The sequence below is a fragment of the Ursus americanus genome, chromosome 21 (assembly GCF_024610735.1).
Source record: "Ursus americanus isolate L20-20 chromosome 21, mUrsAme1.1.p, whole genome shotgun sequence".
NCBI lineage: Eukaryota > Metazoa > Chordata > Mammalia > Carnivora > Ursidae > Ursus > Ursus americanus.
The window spans coordinates 55,977,212-55,992,850 of NC_142147.1; the positions used below are offsets into that span (position 1 = coordinate 55,977,212).

A 15,639-nucleotide genomic window follows, 5' to 3' on the forward strand; every position below is an offset into this window, starting at 1 on the left:
GGGACTCTTGGTTTCAGCTCAGGTCATGATCTCAGGGTCATGGGATTGAGCTCCACTTGGAGCTCTGTGCTCAGCAGGAGAAGTCTGCTTGAGATTCTCTCCCCACCTCTCCTTCTGCCCCTCCCCTGCTTGCATGCACACACACTCTCTCAAATAAATACATAAATCTTAAAAAAATTGGAAGGGGCTTCTTAAAGTGTCTGGTGCAACCACCCATTCCCCACTGTTCACATTTCCACATGGAGGAACTTCAACCGTTTAGTGTCTTTCTCCCGGCCTCTCCACCTCTCCCAGGGGCTGGAGAACAATTTGCCAGATTGGATGGGCACCGTGGCTGACTCCAGCTCTCCCTCTCTCAGACCAGCCTGCCCAGTGTCTGGCCTGCTGCACCCAAGGGAAGGCCTGTGCTTGTCCAGTGCTGCCTGTGACCAGATAGGCAAGCATGTCTAATGCTGGGGTGAGGTAGCAGCAAGACTAAAACCATTTCCTCTGATCGGCGCTAATAGTAATAAAGGTGATACTTGATCTTCGATTCTGGAATCCTGTAGCTACGTTTCGATTTATCCTGAATTTGGGAAGAAGGGTGAAAATAACTGGTCCCTCCCAAATCCCAGGAGTACAAGTAAATTCCACACCAGAGGAATTTGTCTACATCAAATGCGGCTAGGAACCAGAATGCGGAAGCAGCACAGCTTTGTCTGAAACCTGGCTTTGTGAACCTTTTGCCCACGGTTCAACCACCCTGGGCTCGGATTCCTCATCTGAAAAACGGCACTGGCCAGGAGCCTTGGTTGCAAATGAAACCTCCTTTAGCTAAACTGACAAGGAAGTTATGAAAGGAGATGAGGCCTGTCTCACCGCCCCAAACTCAGAAGGCTCCAGAGGGCTTGGTGCTTTGTAGTTGGAACAAGGCCCACGCCCAAGGCCCGGGGACACAGAGCCCTCAGTGCACCTGCTCCGGCCTTCTCCCAACACCAGCGTGCCAGAGACCCCGCGGTGCCTTCCGGTTGGCTTAACTGAAGTCACATGACACTCCCCTGCATGGGATGCTGGGAAATAACATGGCTTCCGCCTTATGGCAGACAGCCTGGGCACCGGGGTTGGGGGTTCTTCAAATGGAGCAGCTGGAGACAATGGGTGAGCCAAAAAGGGGGATGGGTGTCCTCTACCCTCCCTGTCAAGAGAGGCTGAGAAGAAAAGACACAACAGCTTTGGATTTTAGAAAGCTTCACATTTATGTCCAGGCTCCACCCGCTGCCGGCTCCTCCATGGCTCCCTAGGTCCCCTAAGATCGTGCCCCTCCCACCCAGCACCCTTCAGGGGAGATGACAAAGGCCATAATGAAGGCGCTGGAAGAGGAGAAACACCTTTATTAGAAGAACAGTGTGGACACAGAAGGGGGAACGCAGTGAGAGCGTGAGGGGTGGGGTCCAAGGAGCCAGCGCCTTCCTCAGCGCCCCTTCCAGGGGCTGAGCAGAGATGGGCTGGCATGCCCTGGCCACGCACCAACAAGGCCCTGCTCTCCCTTGGGAGGCAGGACACCTGGGTTCCCACGGAGAGGGGGTGGTAAGCCACCAGGTTTCACCGATCCATGCTGTCATCCGTCGGGCTGGAGAAACAGGTCTGTAGCAGCTTTTCACAGAACTCCAGCTCCTCCTGGTTTGGGGGGACAAGAGTGGGAGCCCTGAGTGCACAGCGGGCCCTGCTTCCATCAAGCTCTGCACACAGAGATGGCTTCTCTTCCCTCCCAGCAGAAGCCTGCCCCAGAAGCCTCCCAGGGTTCCCTGACTTCAGCTGAGGTCCATGGCTCACTGTTTCTCTTCTCACCTGTGCCTGGATTACAGCACTAGAATGGGGTTCTCCCAGCGGCCATTTCACCCCACTGGTCTGTCCTCACCTCAGCCCCCTTGGGCTCTTTCTAACTACCTGGTATGACCAACCCCTACCAATTCCCACTTAAAATTAAAACCCCTTCCATGGGAATAAGTCCCAGAAACCAAGAAAGAAGCATTCACAGGTGGCACCACATGAACATAAAAGATGCCAGAAACAAAAATGAAAGAAAAACAACAATTTGGGGTGAAAATCTGCAACTCGTCAGAAAAGGCTAACATATTTAATAGTTCAAGAACTTCAATGAATCAACTGCAAAAACCACCACCCAGAAGATAAACAGACACAGGGATATGAAAGAGCAGTTCACAAGAAAGGAAAGCTGTCCAACTTTACTCACGGGAGAAGGGCAAAGTAAACTGCACTAGAGTACTACTTTTCACCAATCAGCTTAAAAAAAAAAAAAAAAGTCAAATGGCTTGAGGTCCCCTTGGGCCGCTCATCGGCGGACCGTCAACTGTTTTCAACCTATAAAGAGCAACTTGGCAATACCTAGCAAAAATGGCCCGTAACTCTGTAACTTCACCTTTAACCTACCTTACCCCAGCTTTCCCCTTTCTGGCAATTGCTCCATAGACATGCTCATACATATAAAGAAACATAGGTAAAGGGTTATTCTTTTAGCAGAGTTGATAGCAGCAACCAGCGTGTCCATTAAGAGGGGTCATGACCCGAAAGAATCAACCTACCTTGCAGCTACAAAAGGAAACAGGAAAAAGCCATGACCACCAACACACAATACGCTCCCTCTGCACTCCTCCCTGACATGTTATGAAAGGGAATGAGCAAGGAGCTGGAAAGTGGTCAGGACAGGTAGATTTTGCACAAAAGGGAGAGAGGAAGAGGAGAAGAATTTATATGCCCATTTGTGTGCACAGACCATCTTAGGAAGGCCACGCAGGGAACTGGGGGAGGTACTAGGTGGTTAGGGGCAGGGGCAGCAGGGAGACTTTTCACTGTTTACCCTCCTATGCATCTTGAATTTTGAACCACATGACCACAGGACCTTTTCACGAGAAAGCATTCATGAAATTTAACTCTTAAATTTACCTACAAAAATACTTACAAAAGAGGACCAAGTCATGATAGAATCACCTTACAGAATACCATGCCAATTGCATTATTCAATTATGATGAAATTAAAGCAGACCTCAGGGCGCCTGGGTGGCTCAGTCAGTTCAGCATCTGCCCTCAGCTCAGGTCATGATCCTGCGGTCCTGGGACTGAGCCCTGCGTCTGGCTCAGCAGGGAGTCTGCTTATCCCTCCCCTCTGCACCCCCCCTCTATCCCCTGCTCATGCTCTCTTTCTCTCTCAAACGAATAAATAAGATCTTTAAAAAAAAAATTTTAAAGCAGACCTCTATTTAAGTATCTGGAAAGATTTCCAAGACACACACAGGCACACAGAAAAGAAGGCCGTGTGAAGAGACTGGAGTGGCGTATCGATATACAAGGAATGCCAGCAACTACTAGCAGCTGGAAGGGGAAGGATTCTTCCCTAGAGCCTTCAGAGGGAGCACGACCCTGCTGACACCTTGACTTCAGACTCCTAGTCCCCAGAACTGTGAGATGATGCATTTCTGTGCTAGGCCACCCTGTCTGTGGTAGCGTTAGAGCAGCTGTCGGAAACGAACGCAGCACCGTACCAAAAATATCACGGCCCAGCCTTCTCTGTCCCCTCACAGGTTGTCTCCTTCACCGTAGTTATAACTTCCTGCTGTCACACTATATGTGACAGAATGTTAAATTACACAGATACAAATACGGCACGTATGACACATGCACATATGCACACACACCAGGTATGTATTTGTAAATCCGTACTTCTATGTGTTTGTCTACCATGTTTCTCTCTCACCCCTGGGCCCCGTGAGAACCGAGGCTGGATCCTTCTGCTCCTCCCCAAATCCCCGGCGCCCAGCTCAGGGCATGGCGTGCGGGTGAGCCGCCCCTGACAAATGGAGGGACGGAAGGATGAGGTTTCCACAGGTGTATCCACATGTCTAAACTTCTCGCATGGCATAGTTCCAATAAGTGGAGTTTATTATATGACAATTACACCCCAACAAAGTTGTGAAAGTTTTTAGAAGGAAAAAGAAAAAAGGAGTGTTGGTCAGTCTGCATGAGGCCTCCCTCAGCAGGTGGGTCCTGGCCAGGGTCTGGCACGCCAGCAGTTCAGGGAACGAATGTGCCAATACAGCAAGCGACAGCTGACACGCTCCCCAGCCGAAACTCCAGCCTAGGCCAGGTTGGGGCAGGAGGACCCCACAACCCACGGGCGCGTATTTCCATGGGTCACGGCGAGACCTGGGGGTGGACAGCGTGCCTCTCCCGGCCATCCCTGCTCCTCACTCCCCACGCCTCTCTGGAAATGCGTGACAGCGTCACGAGGAATGGACTCCATAGAACAGATGTCCCGGGAAGGGGCACGTCGCTCAGCTTTGCTGAAGCGCCAACATCTGGGCTGTACTTCACCTTCGGTCAGCTCACCCCGTCATCTAGATAACTAAACAACTATATGACTATTCAACCCGTTGCTCTTTATCCCCCGTTACTGATGATCTGATTATCTGAGTTACCACTCATCTTGTGACTGAGCTATTTAAATATCTAATGAGCTGCTATTTATCACTTGTTACTTATTAATTAAACATCTGAGTTGTTTATCTGTTACTCATTATCTACTTAATTAAATACTTGTTTTTTATTTAATTAAATATTTAATTGGTTGCCTTTTATCACCGACTTATTTATCAAATAGTTATTAAATATCTGGTAGGATGTACATACTTCTGAAATTTGCATAACAAATAAATGACTTCGTTAACCCCTTCGAACACGCCAAGCTCCTCGTTCCCTGTCGTTCCTTGCCGGCCTGTGGCGCTCGCACAGCACAAGGCAGGTGTGGGGGCAGGAAGCAGCTGCGGCAAGGCTGGTGGGAGAAGTACGGAGCGAAGAGACGGGGAGACGTGCGCACGACGCAGAGGGCCCGGCGGCCGGCCGTACCTGGTACTCCTCGTGCTGCTGCAGCAGCTGACAGCGGTGGCGGAGCAGCTCCTCCAGGCCCAGCTCGGGCTCCCGGCACTCCCGCACGCCCTGGGGGAAGTCTGTCACCAGGCTGCGGGGACAGGAGAGCAATCCTTGGGACCGCCCTCTGCACAGGGCCGCCCCCACCCCCGCCACTGCTCCCCCAGCAGCCTCGGAAAGACGGTTCCCTGCACTGGGCCTCAGTTTCCCCGTCTGCAGTACAGACCTCAGGTGGCCCCCACCCCACCCCAGGGCCTATGAGACAAGGCGCCTAGCAAAGAGCCTGGCCTGGAGCCCACTCCGCACGCCGGAGCGGCCACCTGCTCGAGCGACTACTCTGTTACGTCATCTTTTCCAGACACTAATCTGCTGGTCCTGTGTGCGGGGACAGCGGGGTCAGAAAGACTCTCCCCCTCCTCCCAGGCTGCTGGGTCAGCCCCCAACATGTGAGGAAACAAATGCTCAGGGAGGGCCAGCATAAGGATTCCTGCCCCCTCCACGGGAAAGGCCCAAAGTCCTGCATCCTGGAGGGAAGGAGGCCGGTGGGCTGGAGCCCAGTGGTGTCAGCCTGAGAGGTGGGGGCGCCTGCCCCGGGGCCTCGTCCTCTCGGAGGCCCCAGCATACCTGCACAGGGCTCCAAGCACATGCTCATGGAAGGGGCTGTGTTCTGTCCGGATCAGGGCCACCAGCTGCTGGACCATCCCCATGGAGCACAGGGTCCCTGGGGGAAGGGTCTTGGGGGTCAGAGGGGCAGTCCACGCCCCTCTCCCAGGCATTCCCCTCCCCCCACCCACCCTTGGGGATCATCCCTGGGTCCCCTGCCCTGGCCGCCCCACCTTTGTGTTCGGGGTGGCCCACCAGCAGGTTCTGCAGCAGGAACGCCGACTTGACCTTGAGCTTTTGCACCTGCTGCTGCATGGCCCGCATCAAGACGGAGAAGCCATCCAGGCGAAGGAACTGCAGCAGCCCAGCCTCCTGCTCCCGGACCAGGCCTGGGGGGAGGCGAGAGAGAGGCCGGGGCCTCGAGGTCACCCTCACCACCCTCACCAGAATCATCACCACCCCTCACCACCATCACTATCAACTTCTAGGGGCCTGAACTTCATAAGCTTTATCTTTTAAGCATTTTTGTACTGAGATGTAATTAATGTAAGCTGTTAGAAGAAAACTCTGCCCCATCCCTCCCACATCCCGCCTTGGCTCTTGGTCCCTCTGGGGAACTGAGTCTCACTGTCTACCCTTTGTGGCCGAGCCACCCAAGGTCTATCTGTCCATCTGTCTCCCCTGTTTTGGACATGACTTTCCAGATGCCACCCGCTCCAGGACTCTTTCTCTCACTCTTGCCAGAATTCCCTTCCAGCCTCCCTGTTCTTTTCCCAGGGCCACCATAACACAGGAAATATATATTCAGTCTCTACCCCCATTCCCGACACAAAATTCTTAAAACCCGTGGAATTTCCTGGGTGATGGGAGCATCTTTTGTTCCGGTGAGGGGACTCTGGGTGGGCTCCTGGATGGGGTTTACTTACCGGAAATACCAAAGCCATGATTAGAAACTTGGAACTTCCAGCCCCACCTCCCAACCTCCAGAGAGAAGAGAGGGACGGGAGTGGAGTTAACGATCCATCACGCCTCCATGAGAAAGCCTCCATAAAACTCCCGACACGGTGGGGTTCAGAGAGCTTCTGGGTTAGTGACACATGCGCATGTCAGGAGGAGGCGCGTCCCGACTCCTCAGGGACAGAAGCTCCTGTGCTCGGGACCCTTCGAGACCTCGTCCTAGGCACTTCTTCATCTGGCTCTTCATCTAGCCACTGAACACCTGTACTTCCCTGCGTTCTGCGAGCTATTCTAGCAAATTATCAAACCTGAGGAGGGGGTCATGGGACTGCCCAATATAGAGCCAGTAACTAAGAAATACAGGAAGCCCCAATTTTTTTTTTTTTTAAGTTAAACCCTACGCCCAACGAGGGGCTTGAACTCACGACCAAGATCAAGAGTTGCATGGTCTACAGACTCAGCCAGCCAGGCGCCCCCAGAAGGCCCAAACTTTCGATGGCTGTCTGAAGCAGGGGCCATCTCGGAGAACTGAGCCCTTAACCTGTGGAGGTCTGCCAACCCTCCGGAGTCAGTGTCAGAATGGAAGAGAACGGGACTGTAGAACACCCGGCTGGTGTCCAGAGAGCTGGAAAACAGGTCGTCTGTAAACCCCCGACATTCGGTGTCACAAATGTTGGGAGTGGAAGAAACAGGTTCTCCTCCAGCTTCAAACAGAGAATCATGGGGCTGCCGTAGGGCCCAGCAATTCCAATCCCCGGTGTGCAAACCCAGGAGAAAGGAGAACACACGTCCACGCAGAACCTTGCCCACGTGGTTCACGGCAGCACTATTCACACAGCCAGAGGTAGACACCGCCTGATGTCCCACTGAGCAACTGATGAACGGATAAACCAAACGTGGCCCCTTCGTAAATGACTTATTATTCAGCCATAAAAAGGCATGAGGCGTCGGTACAGGCTATAAATGCAGATGAACGTGGAAAACATGACGCTCAGTGAAAGAAGCCAGACACACAAGGCCACGTGGTGGACACGTCCAGAGCAGGCAAAGCCATGGAGAGGAGAAGCAGACTGGTGGCTGCCGGGGGCCGCAGGGAGGGGGTGAGGAGGGACTGCTAACCGGAATGCGGCTTCTTTTGGGAGTGATGGAGATGTTCTGGAGGTAGACAGTGATCATCGCCACGGCACAACCGAGCGAATGCGTTAAATCGTACAGTTTAAAAGGCTGAACTGCATGGCCTGTGAATTGTATCTCCATAAAGCTTATTTAAGAAGGACTCCAGTGGGGGCCCCCGGCACGGCACACACACAGACGGGGGCCCAGCACATGGTTAAGAACATTGCCTGGGCTCAAACCCCCCATCTGCATGACCTTGCAGGGTGCCCCGGGCTCTCCCCTAGGCGACCTGACCTGGTCCTTCCTCCATGTGGATCCGGTCTCCCTGCCTCAGAGGCTGTGTGTGTGGACTAAACAAGTTAACACTCGCACAGGGCTTAGCGTGGGGCCTGGCACAGAGAGAGTGCCCCACAGGCGTTGGCATCATCCCCGTCCTGGCACCTGTTCCCCGGGAGGCAGCATGAGTGAGAGCCACTGGTATCTCTAATGGGGGGAGGCCGGGGTGCTGCTCAACACCTCACCACGCACAGGCGGGCCCCCTCCTCACCACGAGGAACTCGACAGTGCGGAGGCCGAGGACCCTGATGTGCGTGAAGCACTTAAGTTGAGCGGGACTCCTGTGTCATCCGGATCTGGCTGACTAGCGAGGGGTTGGCCAGCTCACTACCCCGTCCCCGGGACCCCGCACAGAGTCTTCAGGGGCAATGGGAATAAATGAACAAATACAGCCCCTCTCCGGCTGCCCCTCTCCGGCTGCCCCAGACACTCACAGGAGATGGCGAAGAGGGCCTTCACGCGTACCAAGTCGCAGGCGTCCCGGTCCAGCAGCCGCAGCAACTTGCGCAGGGCGCCCAGGCCCAGCACCTGCTCCTGGATGGCCGCCACGTTCTGGCTGCACGTGCCGATGAGCTCTGCCGCCCGCCACCGCAGCCCCGCGGGCCCTGCCTCCAGGTACCGGCCCACCAGCAGGTGCATGCCTGACAGCTGGCAGAAGTCTGTGCCAGACAGAGGGGAGATGAGAGTCCAGGTGGTATGGACTGAGCTCTGCACCCCCCTCCAAAATTCACACGTTGAAGCCCCAACTCAAGTGCCTCAGGATGTGACTATATCTGGAGATAGAGCCTTTTAAGAGCTCCTCCAGGTAAAGTGAGGTCATCGAGGAAGGTACTACTCCTGGTGGTAAGACTGTCGTCCTTCTAAGAGGACATAAGGACACAGACAGGCACACAGGGAAAATCATGTGAGGACACAGGGAGAGGGCGGCTGTCTGCAAACCAAGGAGAGAGAGCCCAGGAGAAACCAGCCCCACCCACACCAGGATCTCAGACTTTCAGCCTCCAGAACCATGAGAAAGTACATTTCGGCTTCAGCCCTCACACACGAATACAGCAGCTGAGGCTGGAGGGGCAGGCTGGCTCCCAGGGGAGCCTGCCTCAAGTGTGGGCTCCGTCAAGCGCCCAACCAGGGGTCCCTCCAAGGCCAGCATGTCTCAAAAATGCCAGCATTTGGGGGATTAGGGTCCCGGACTCCAGCCCACTAGATGCCAGTACTGACCCCTAATCTTTGTGACAATCAGAACATCCCTAGACCAGGGCTCGGCACACTACAGCCCACCACCTGCTTTCGTAAAAAAAAGTGGTACCAGTGAGCTTGGCAGTTCCTCAATAAGTGAGACGCAGAATTATCACAGGTCCACTGCTACGTAAATATCCCAAACCCCAGAAAGCAAGGACTCCAACACATACTCATACCAAAGCTCACAGCAGCATTATTCTTAATAACCAAAGGGGGAAAGGGCCCAAATGCCCATCAGCGGAGAATGGACTGACAACATGTGGAGTATTAGCCATATGAAGGAATAAAGCTCCAACACAGGCTACAACATGGGAGAACCTCGAACACATCACACTCAGGGAAGCCAGTCACAAGAGCTCACATGTTCTATGACTCCACTTACATGAAACATCCAGAGAAGACACATTCACACCGTCAACGGCTACGTCACGCCCCTCCACAGGAAGGGGGAATGCCGTCCTTTTATCAGCTCCTCGGCATTTAGAACAAAACCCACAGCACCTACTTTAGCCTGCAAGGCCCTGCACACCCAGCGTCACCTCCTACCTCTTGCCCCTCACTCACTGCACTCTGCCACGTTGGTCTTACTGCTGTTCCTGCACATACCAGGCAGGTTCCCACCTCAGGGCCTTTGCACTGGCCATTCCCTCTTCCTATGAGAGCTGATCTGATAACCCACTCACTCACTTCAGGTCTCTGATCAAATGGCACCCCTTGGGGAGGCCTTCTCTGACCGTGCCACCCAGAACCACCTCCTCGCTCATATTTTAGGGAGCGACAGTGCATTCCCAAGATACTAGGGAGAAATGACCAGTTTTGGAGAATGTCAGGGAGAATGACCGGCTGTCAGGCTGGTGGGGTGAGAGGAGGTCCCCTCCTGATGGCAAGGGGACCCAGCAGGAAGACAGGGCAGTCTCATCTGGGGCCTGAGTTGGAGCCAGACTAGAGAGGGGGAAGCTGAAGGCTGGAAGAGTGGGGAAGAGGCCGAAGGTGTGGTCCCCGAGAGAAAGGACAAGAGCTGAGCCACAGCAGGACACGGGGCTGAGGAGGAGGGAAGAGACAGAGGGAGACCAAGGGGCAGCCGCGGGTGGGCCTGGGTGTACCTGCAGCATTGTCCATGTTTTCACACAGGTCGGCCAGCAGCTCCAGGGCCCCCTCGCGCTCCTGCTGGTCGGCGGCCAGTTCAGCCTCAGCAGCCAAGGAGGGTATAGGCTGGGACAGCACTCGAAGGCAGTTCTTCATCTGCTCGACTTCCTCCCGCTGGCCCCGGAAGGCAGCTGACATAGCCTCCTGCAGCCACTGACGCCTCTGGAGTATAAGACAAGGCAAGAAGGGTGGGGGAAAGAAGCAAACCTCCATCAATAATGAATTCATGAATAACACTTGTTACTCCTAACAGCCAACATCTGAGAGCCCACTGTTCCTTCAATCAACAGATACCTACTGACTATCTTCCCCACTGACAATTTTCTAGGTACAATATTTACAGAGAGACTACCTATGGGGTGTGAGAAAAGGGACTCTCAGGTCTGTCCAGAGCAACCAGCAGCCAATGGGGAAATGGTACGAGAAGCAGGTATGGAGCAGGAGTAGAGATTAGAGCTCATTTTCCACCACGTTAAGTTCGAGGGATCTATTATGCACTCAAGGTAAACTATTGAGTTGGCTGCCTGAAGCTCAGGGAGGAGGTCCAGCCTAGACTTGGCTTTGTCAACCCTGGCCCTACGCACACTCTGAGCTGGAGAGTTTGGCCGGGGTGGGGGTGGGGTAGAAGGGGGGAAATGCCAATATCCTGCACACGGTAGGACGTTGGGCAGCATCCCTGGTCTCTACCCGCTAGATGCCAGTAGCCCACCCCCCGACCCCAAGTGGGACGCATGTCTCCATGCGTTGCCAAATGTCCCGAGGGGGATCAAATCAGAACCACTGGTCTAGAGACGTAAACTTGACAGTCGTCAGGGTAAAGTCTCAACACGGTATGAGACCACAAAGGAAGTGAGCAGAAGTAGAGAAGAGAAGAGCCCTAGGGTGTGCCGTCATTCAGAGGCTGGGGAATGAAGAAGAGCCAGTGAGTGAGGATGAAAACCAGGATACTGTGTTGTTCTAGAAACCAAACGAAGAAACAGATCAAGGAGGTGGCCAGTAATCAAATGTTGCCTATTAGGTCAAGTAAGATGACAGCTGAGAGCTGGCCATTGAATTTTATTTTTCCGCCGGGCCTAGTAGTGCTCATATACTGGCTCTGTAGTCACAGTCCTGGATAAATTTGGGCGAGATGTTAATCTTTCTGTGCCTGTTACTACCTCATTGTCCTAAAGGTTCAGCGACATCATGGATGTCCTGGGTTAGCACAATGTTTAATACAATGGAAACACCGTCACAAACTAAACACATATAACAGATATCGCTACTCATCTCCAAGACAAGCTTCTGAATGTTACTGTCATCCCCACTTCACAGACAAGAAAACTGAGGCCCAGAAAGGTTGTGACATGCCAAGGTCACACATTAGGCCATCCACAAAGCCTGAGTTCACACCTAAGTCTTCATGAGAACAGCCTGCTGCCTGCAGGAGCCCTGCCTCCGTACCTGGCGCTGTGTGGATCCTCAGAAATACCCTATGAAGTACCACTACTACTCTTATTATCACCATCAGCTTGCAAATAAAGACCTTGCTCTGGAGCACCTGGGTGGCTCAGCTGGTGAAGCATCTGCCTTTGGCCCAGGTCATGATCCCAGGGTCCTTGGATGGAGCCCCACGCTGGGCTCCCTGCTCAGCAGGGTGTCTGCTTCTCCCTCTCCCTCTGCCCTTCCCCAATGCTTGCACATGCTCTATCTCAAATAAGTAAATAGAATCTTTAAACAAACAAACAAAAAAAGACCTAGCTCCTCAGAAAGATGAAGCGATATGCCCAAGGTCACACAGCTGGATGTTGCTGAAACCAGGTCCGCCTGGCTTTGAGAACGCTCCCTCCTTCTTTTTACCGCGAAGCTACTCTGCATCACAGCTCTGATCTTCAGTCTACAATAACCCACCCAGCACAAATACAGCGTACCACTCTGCCTTCACCCCTGGACTCCGCCCCTGCCCAGGGCACCCCTCCCCCCACTTCGTTGGGACCCCACCTTTACCTCCTCACTCATGGGCTCTGGAGGGGGGTCTGGTTCCTCCGAGCCCGCCGTGATAGCCATCTGCAGCAGGCCTTGGAGGTTTCGCGGGGGCGGAGGATGGCCCGAGTTCCCCGCCGAGGAGCCGCCGCCCCCTGATGAGCAACCCTGGGAGGCTGGGGGCAGCGCCAGAGGGAGGCGGCTGCCCCCCGAGCCTTGGTCCGCCATGGGCTGTTTGTGAAGGGAAGAATGTGTCTGGGGTAGGGGGTGGTCACCGCTGAGGTAGCTCTGGCGTCCTGACGGGTCGACTCCTGGGGGTCTGCTGAGAAGGTGAGGTGTTAGGGGAGCTCCGAGGCCCCCATGACCCCAAACCACTCTGCCCGCACCCACCTTAACCACAGCCCCCTCTCCTTCCTCCATACCGACCGGACCCTTCCCCAAAGTCTCAAGCCCCTCCTTCCTCCCCTCGCAACAGGCCCCACCCATTCCACCTAGCAACCCAGCAACCCCTCCCCCATCACCACTAAATGCGTTCCGTCTCTTAGCAACCCCACTGCCCTGCCTCCATAGCAACAAGTCCTCCCTTTAGACGTCTTAGCAACAAATCTCCTCCTTCCTCTCCAAAGAAGGGAGCCAAAGCGGGGCGGACCTCACTTCCCCGGGCCTCACCTTCCCCGGGCCTCGAGTCGCCGCCGCTACTAAAGGCAGAGTCGCCCGCACCTGACTCTGATGGGCGCCGCCATCTTGACCGGAAATGCGCCGGTCTAGCCCGGAAGTTCCCGGAGTAACTCCCAACCTGGGGCCGTACCTGAGGCCGAGGCCGCGTGCCAGGCTCTGAAGCCCTAACCTGACCGGATACAGCGCTCGGCCCCGCCCCCTGACCATGCTAAGCTCCTCCCCCGATCCGGATCCTGCCCCTTAATGAGCTCCACCCCCTCGACCTCCCGCAAGCTCCACCCCCGCCTTGGCGCACACCCCGCCCCCGCGATCTAGCCCCGCCCTCTGGGTCCCGCCCCCACCCATGTCCCCGCCCCCTTCCTGCTACCTCAGGCTCCGCCCCTGTTCTAGGCCTTTCGGCCTCCCCCAGCTTAACCCCGCCCCCTAAGCCCCGCCCCGTGTTGGTGAGCGGGCCGCTCCCCGTTTGGCCCCACCCTCTCCTTGCAGGTCTTCCAGGTCCCTCATCCTCGGGCCTTTTCCCCTCCACCCGGACCCCTACCCCATCTTTTACTGGAGCCCTGGGTGCTCACTCCTCATATCTGATGTAAGCACCCTTGACCTACCTCTCCCCTCCCCTGGCCTCAGTTTCCCCAGTCGTCAAAGGGGGCTACCTGATTCCTGCTGTAGCTCCTCAGCAAACACCTGTTATGACCCAGGGTCTCCCCTTGGAGTCCTCCCGGAGTCCTGCCAGGTGCACGGGAGGGGATTCTGGAAGGCCAAAGCTGAAGCAAAATGCCCAGGCGAGGGCTTTGGGAGGCTTACCGACTCTGTGCACGGCATTTGGGGTTCAGGTCTGGGAATGTGCCTGGTCTGTGCAGGTGTTTGCCTTGAGCTGGGCTTAAAGAAACCCTGGTTCTAGTCTTCATTAGAGGCTCTGCCCCGCCAGGAGAAGGTTGTACTCACTCTCAGGGGAGACCCACTGCTAGGCCTGGGGTGTGCCAGGTTACATTTGGGGCAGAAAAAGGAAGATAACATAAAAGCAGCATGCCCGGTGGGCGGTGTTTGTAGCACTGACCAGAATAGCTCTCGGACAGGGGTCTGGGCTCCCACCCCCACCTCCTGTACCCTGTTATATTAGTTTTCTATTGCTGCCTTCGAATTATGAAAAATTGGGTGGCTTAAAACAACACAGAGTTATTATCTTACAGTTCCGGTGGTCAGAAGTCCAAAACGGCTCTTACTGGGTTAGAGTCAAGGTGTGAGCAGGGCTTTGTTCCTTCTGGAAGCTCTGGGAGAGGATCTGCTTCCTGCCTCTTCTGGCTGCTAGAGGCCACCCACGCTCCTGGGCTTGTGGCTGCATCACTTTGGCTTCTGCTTCCGTCATCATCCCATGTCCTCCTCTGACTTTCCTGCCTCCCCCTCAGAAGGGCCTTTGTGATTACATTTAGGGCCCACCCAGATAACCAGGATCCTCTTCCCATCTCAAGATCTTCAATCATATCTGCAAAGTCCCTTTTGCCATATAAGGTGATATATGCCCCGATTCAGGGGATTAGGATGTGGGCATCTCTAGGGACTGTTATTCAGCCTACCATACTTGTATACACCTATGTACGAGTCAGTTTAGGTTATTTACCACATGTTACAATGCATAATACCATGTCACATATGTATATATCTCACATGTAATTGTATGTAACATTATATATGCTAATATATGTATAACATAATGGTGGCCCACATTAAAACTCCCCAGGTATCCTATAAAAGCCATAGTCCGTCAATGACCTTATAAGTAGGGTGACCATACAATTTTCCATGTACAGCGAGAGACTTCGGAATGGAGACCCCATTAATAATTACAGAATACCAGGCATATGGTTACCCTGCTTCTAAAGCTCTATATGATCTGCCTCTTCACTTCATTTTCTCTCTCTTCCCCTCACTTGTTCCCCTCCGGCCACACAGGCCCTTCAGTGGTCCACAACACACCAGGAACACTCTCACCACAGGGCCTTTGCACTTGCCATCCCCTGCATGGAAGGTACTTTGTCCACAGAGCTCTGACCCTCATTTTCCTTCAGTGTCCCCTCGCTGAAGAAGTCTTTCTTGGCACCGTATCAAAAATCATACTCCGCACATCGAATACTTCCTGTTCCCCTCCCTGCTGTAATCTGCTCTTTAGCACTGGCCTTGACTGTCAAACATACTGTATATTTTGCTTATCTGGCTTATCCCTGCCTCATCCACCGCCATGAGAACTCCACAGGGCAGGGATCTTTGTTGATTTGGTTCCCTGCTGTCCCCTCACCACTTGGACAACGCCAGCTCGGATGTGGCACTTAATAAAGGTTCATGGAATGAAGGTGGTTGACTAGGAGACTAGAAGCTCTTGGGTCCACTTTATAGGAGACTCGGGGATTAAAGGGGTGCCTAACACCGTTGGGTACCTCATACAGGGGAGTCCTGGATTATGTGGAGGTCTATCTGAGCACAGACCCATGGTTGTGCCACAGAGGGGATGTATAATTATATGGAGGCCCACATGAAGGTGGAGGAGACCCTATGATGGGCAAAGAGAATATTCAGGGGTCTAAAAAAATACACAGGGACCTGAGGGGGTTCTGGAAGTTTCTCTGTAGGAGCACTGAAGATCCTAAATGGAGATGTGGAACGAAGATGATCAGAGAACGTGCACCGGGC

General features: G+C 54.0%; 1 protein-coding gene across 3 annotated transcripts; it reads right to left on the reverse strand.

Annotated features, from left to right (window-relative positions):
* Positions 1–1,352: 1,352 nt before the first annotated feature.
* HSPBP1 (HSPA (Hsp70) binding protein 1) lies at positions 1,353–13,157 on the reverse strand. Of its 3 annotated transcripts, none has more exons than XM_045789303.2 (8): positions 13,088–13,157; positions 12,304–12,598; positions 10,275–10,479; positions 8,367–8,591; positions 5,757–5,912; positions 5,545–5,641; positions 4,900–5,011; positions 1,353–1,656 (listed from the first exon to the last, which is right to left on the reverse strand). In XM_045789303.2, exons 2-8 carry the CDS (start codon positions 12,505–12,507, stop codon positions 1,582–1,584), a joined length of 1,074 nt encoding a protein of 357 aa, XP_045645259.1. In that variant the 5' UTR covers positions 12,508–12,598; positions 13,088–13,157; the 3' UTR covers positions 1,353–1,581. The 3 variants fall into 3 exon arrangements, with proteins under 3 accessions (XP_045645259.1, XP_045645257.1, XP_045645256.1); XM_045789301.2 differs by having other exon boundaries at positions 12,304–12,601; positions 12,949–13,089; XM_045789300.2 differs by lacking the exon at positions 13,088–13,157 and adding an exon at positions 12,949–13,080.
* Positions 13,158–15,639: the final 2,482 nt, after the last annotated feature.

What these genes read in the sequence shown, in the direction of transcription:
- HSPBP1 (XM_045789303.2), bottom strand. Translation starts at nt 12,507, where the DNA reads ATGGCGGACCAAGGCTCGGGGGGCAGCCGCCTCCCTCTGGCGCTGCCC. An exon ending in GGGCCACCCCGAACACAAAG is followed by an intron (nt 5,642 to 5,756) that starts GTGGGGCGGCCA and finishes CCCTTCCCCCAG; the next exon opens with GGACCCTGTGCTCCATGGGG. An exon ending in AGCAGCACGAGGAGTACCAG is followed by an intron (nt 1,657 to 4,899) that starts GTACGGCCGGCC and finishes CCCCCAAACCAG; the next exon opens with GAGGAGCTGGAGTTCTGTGA.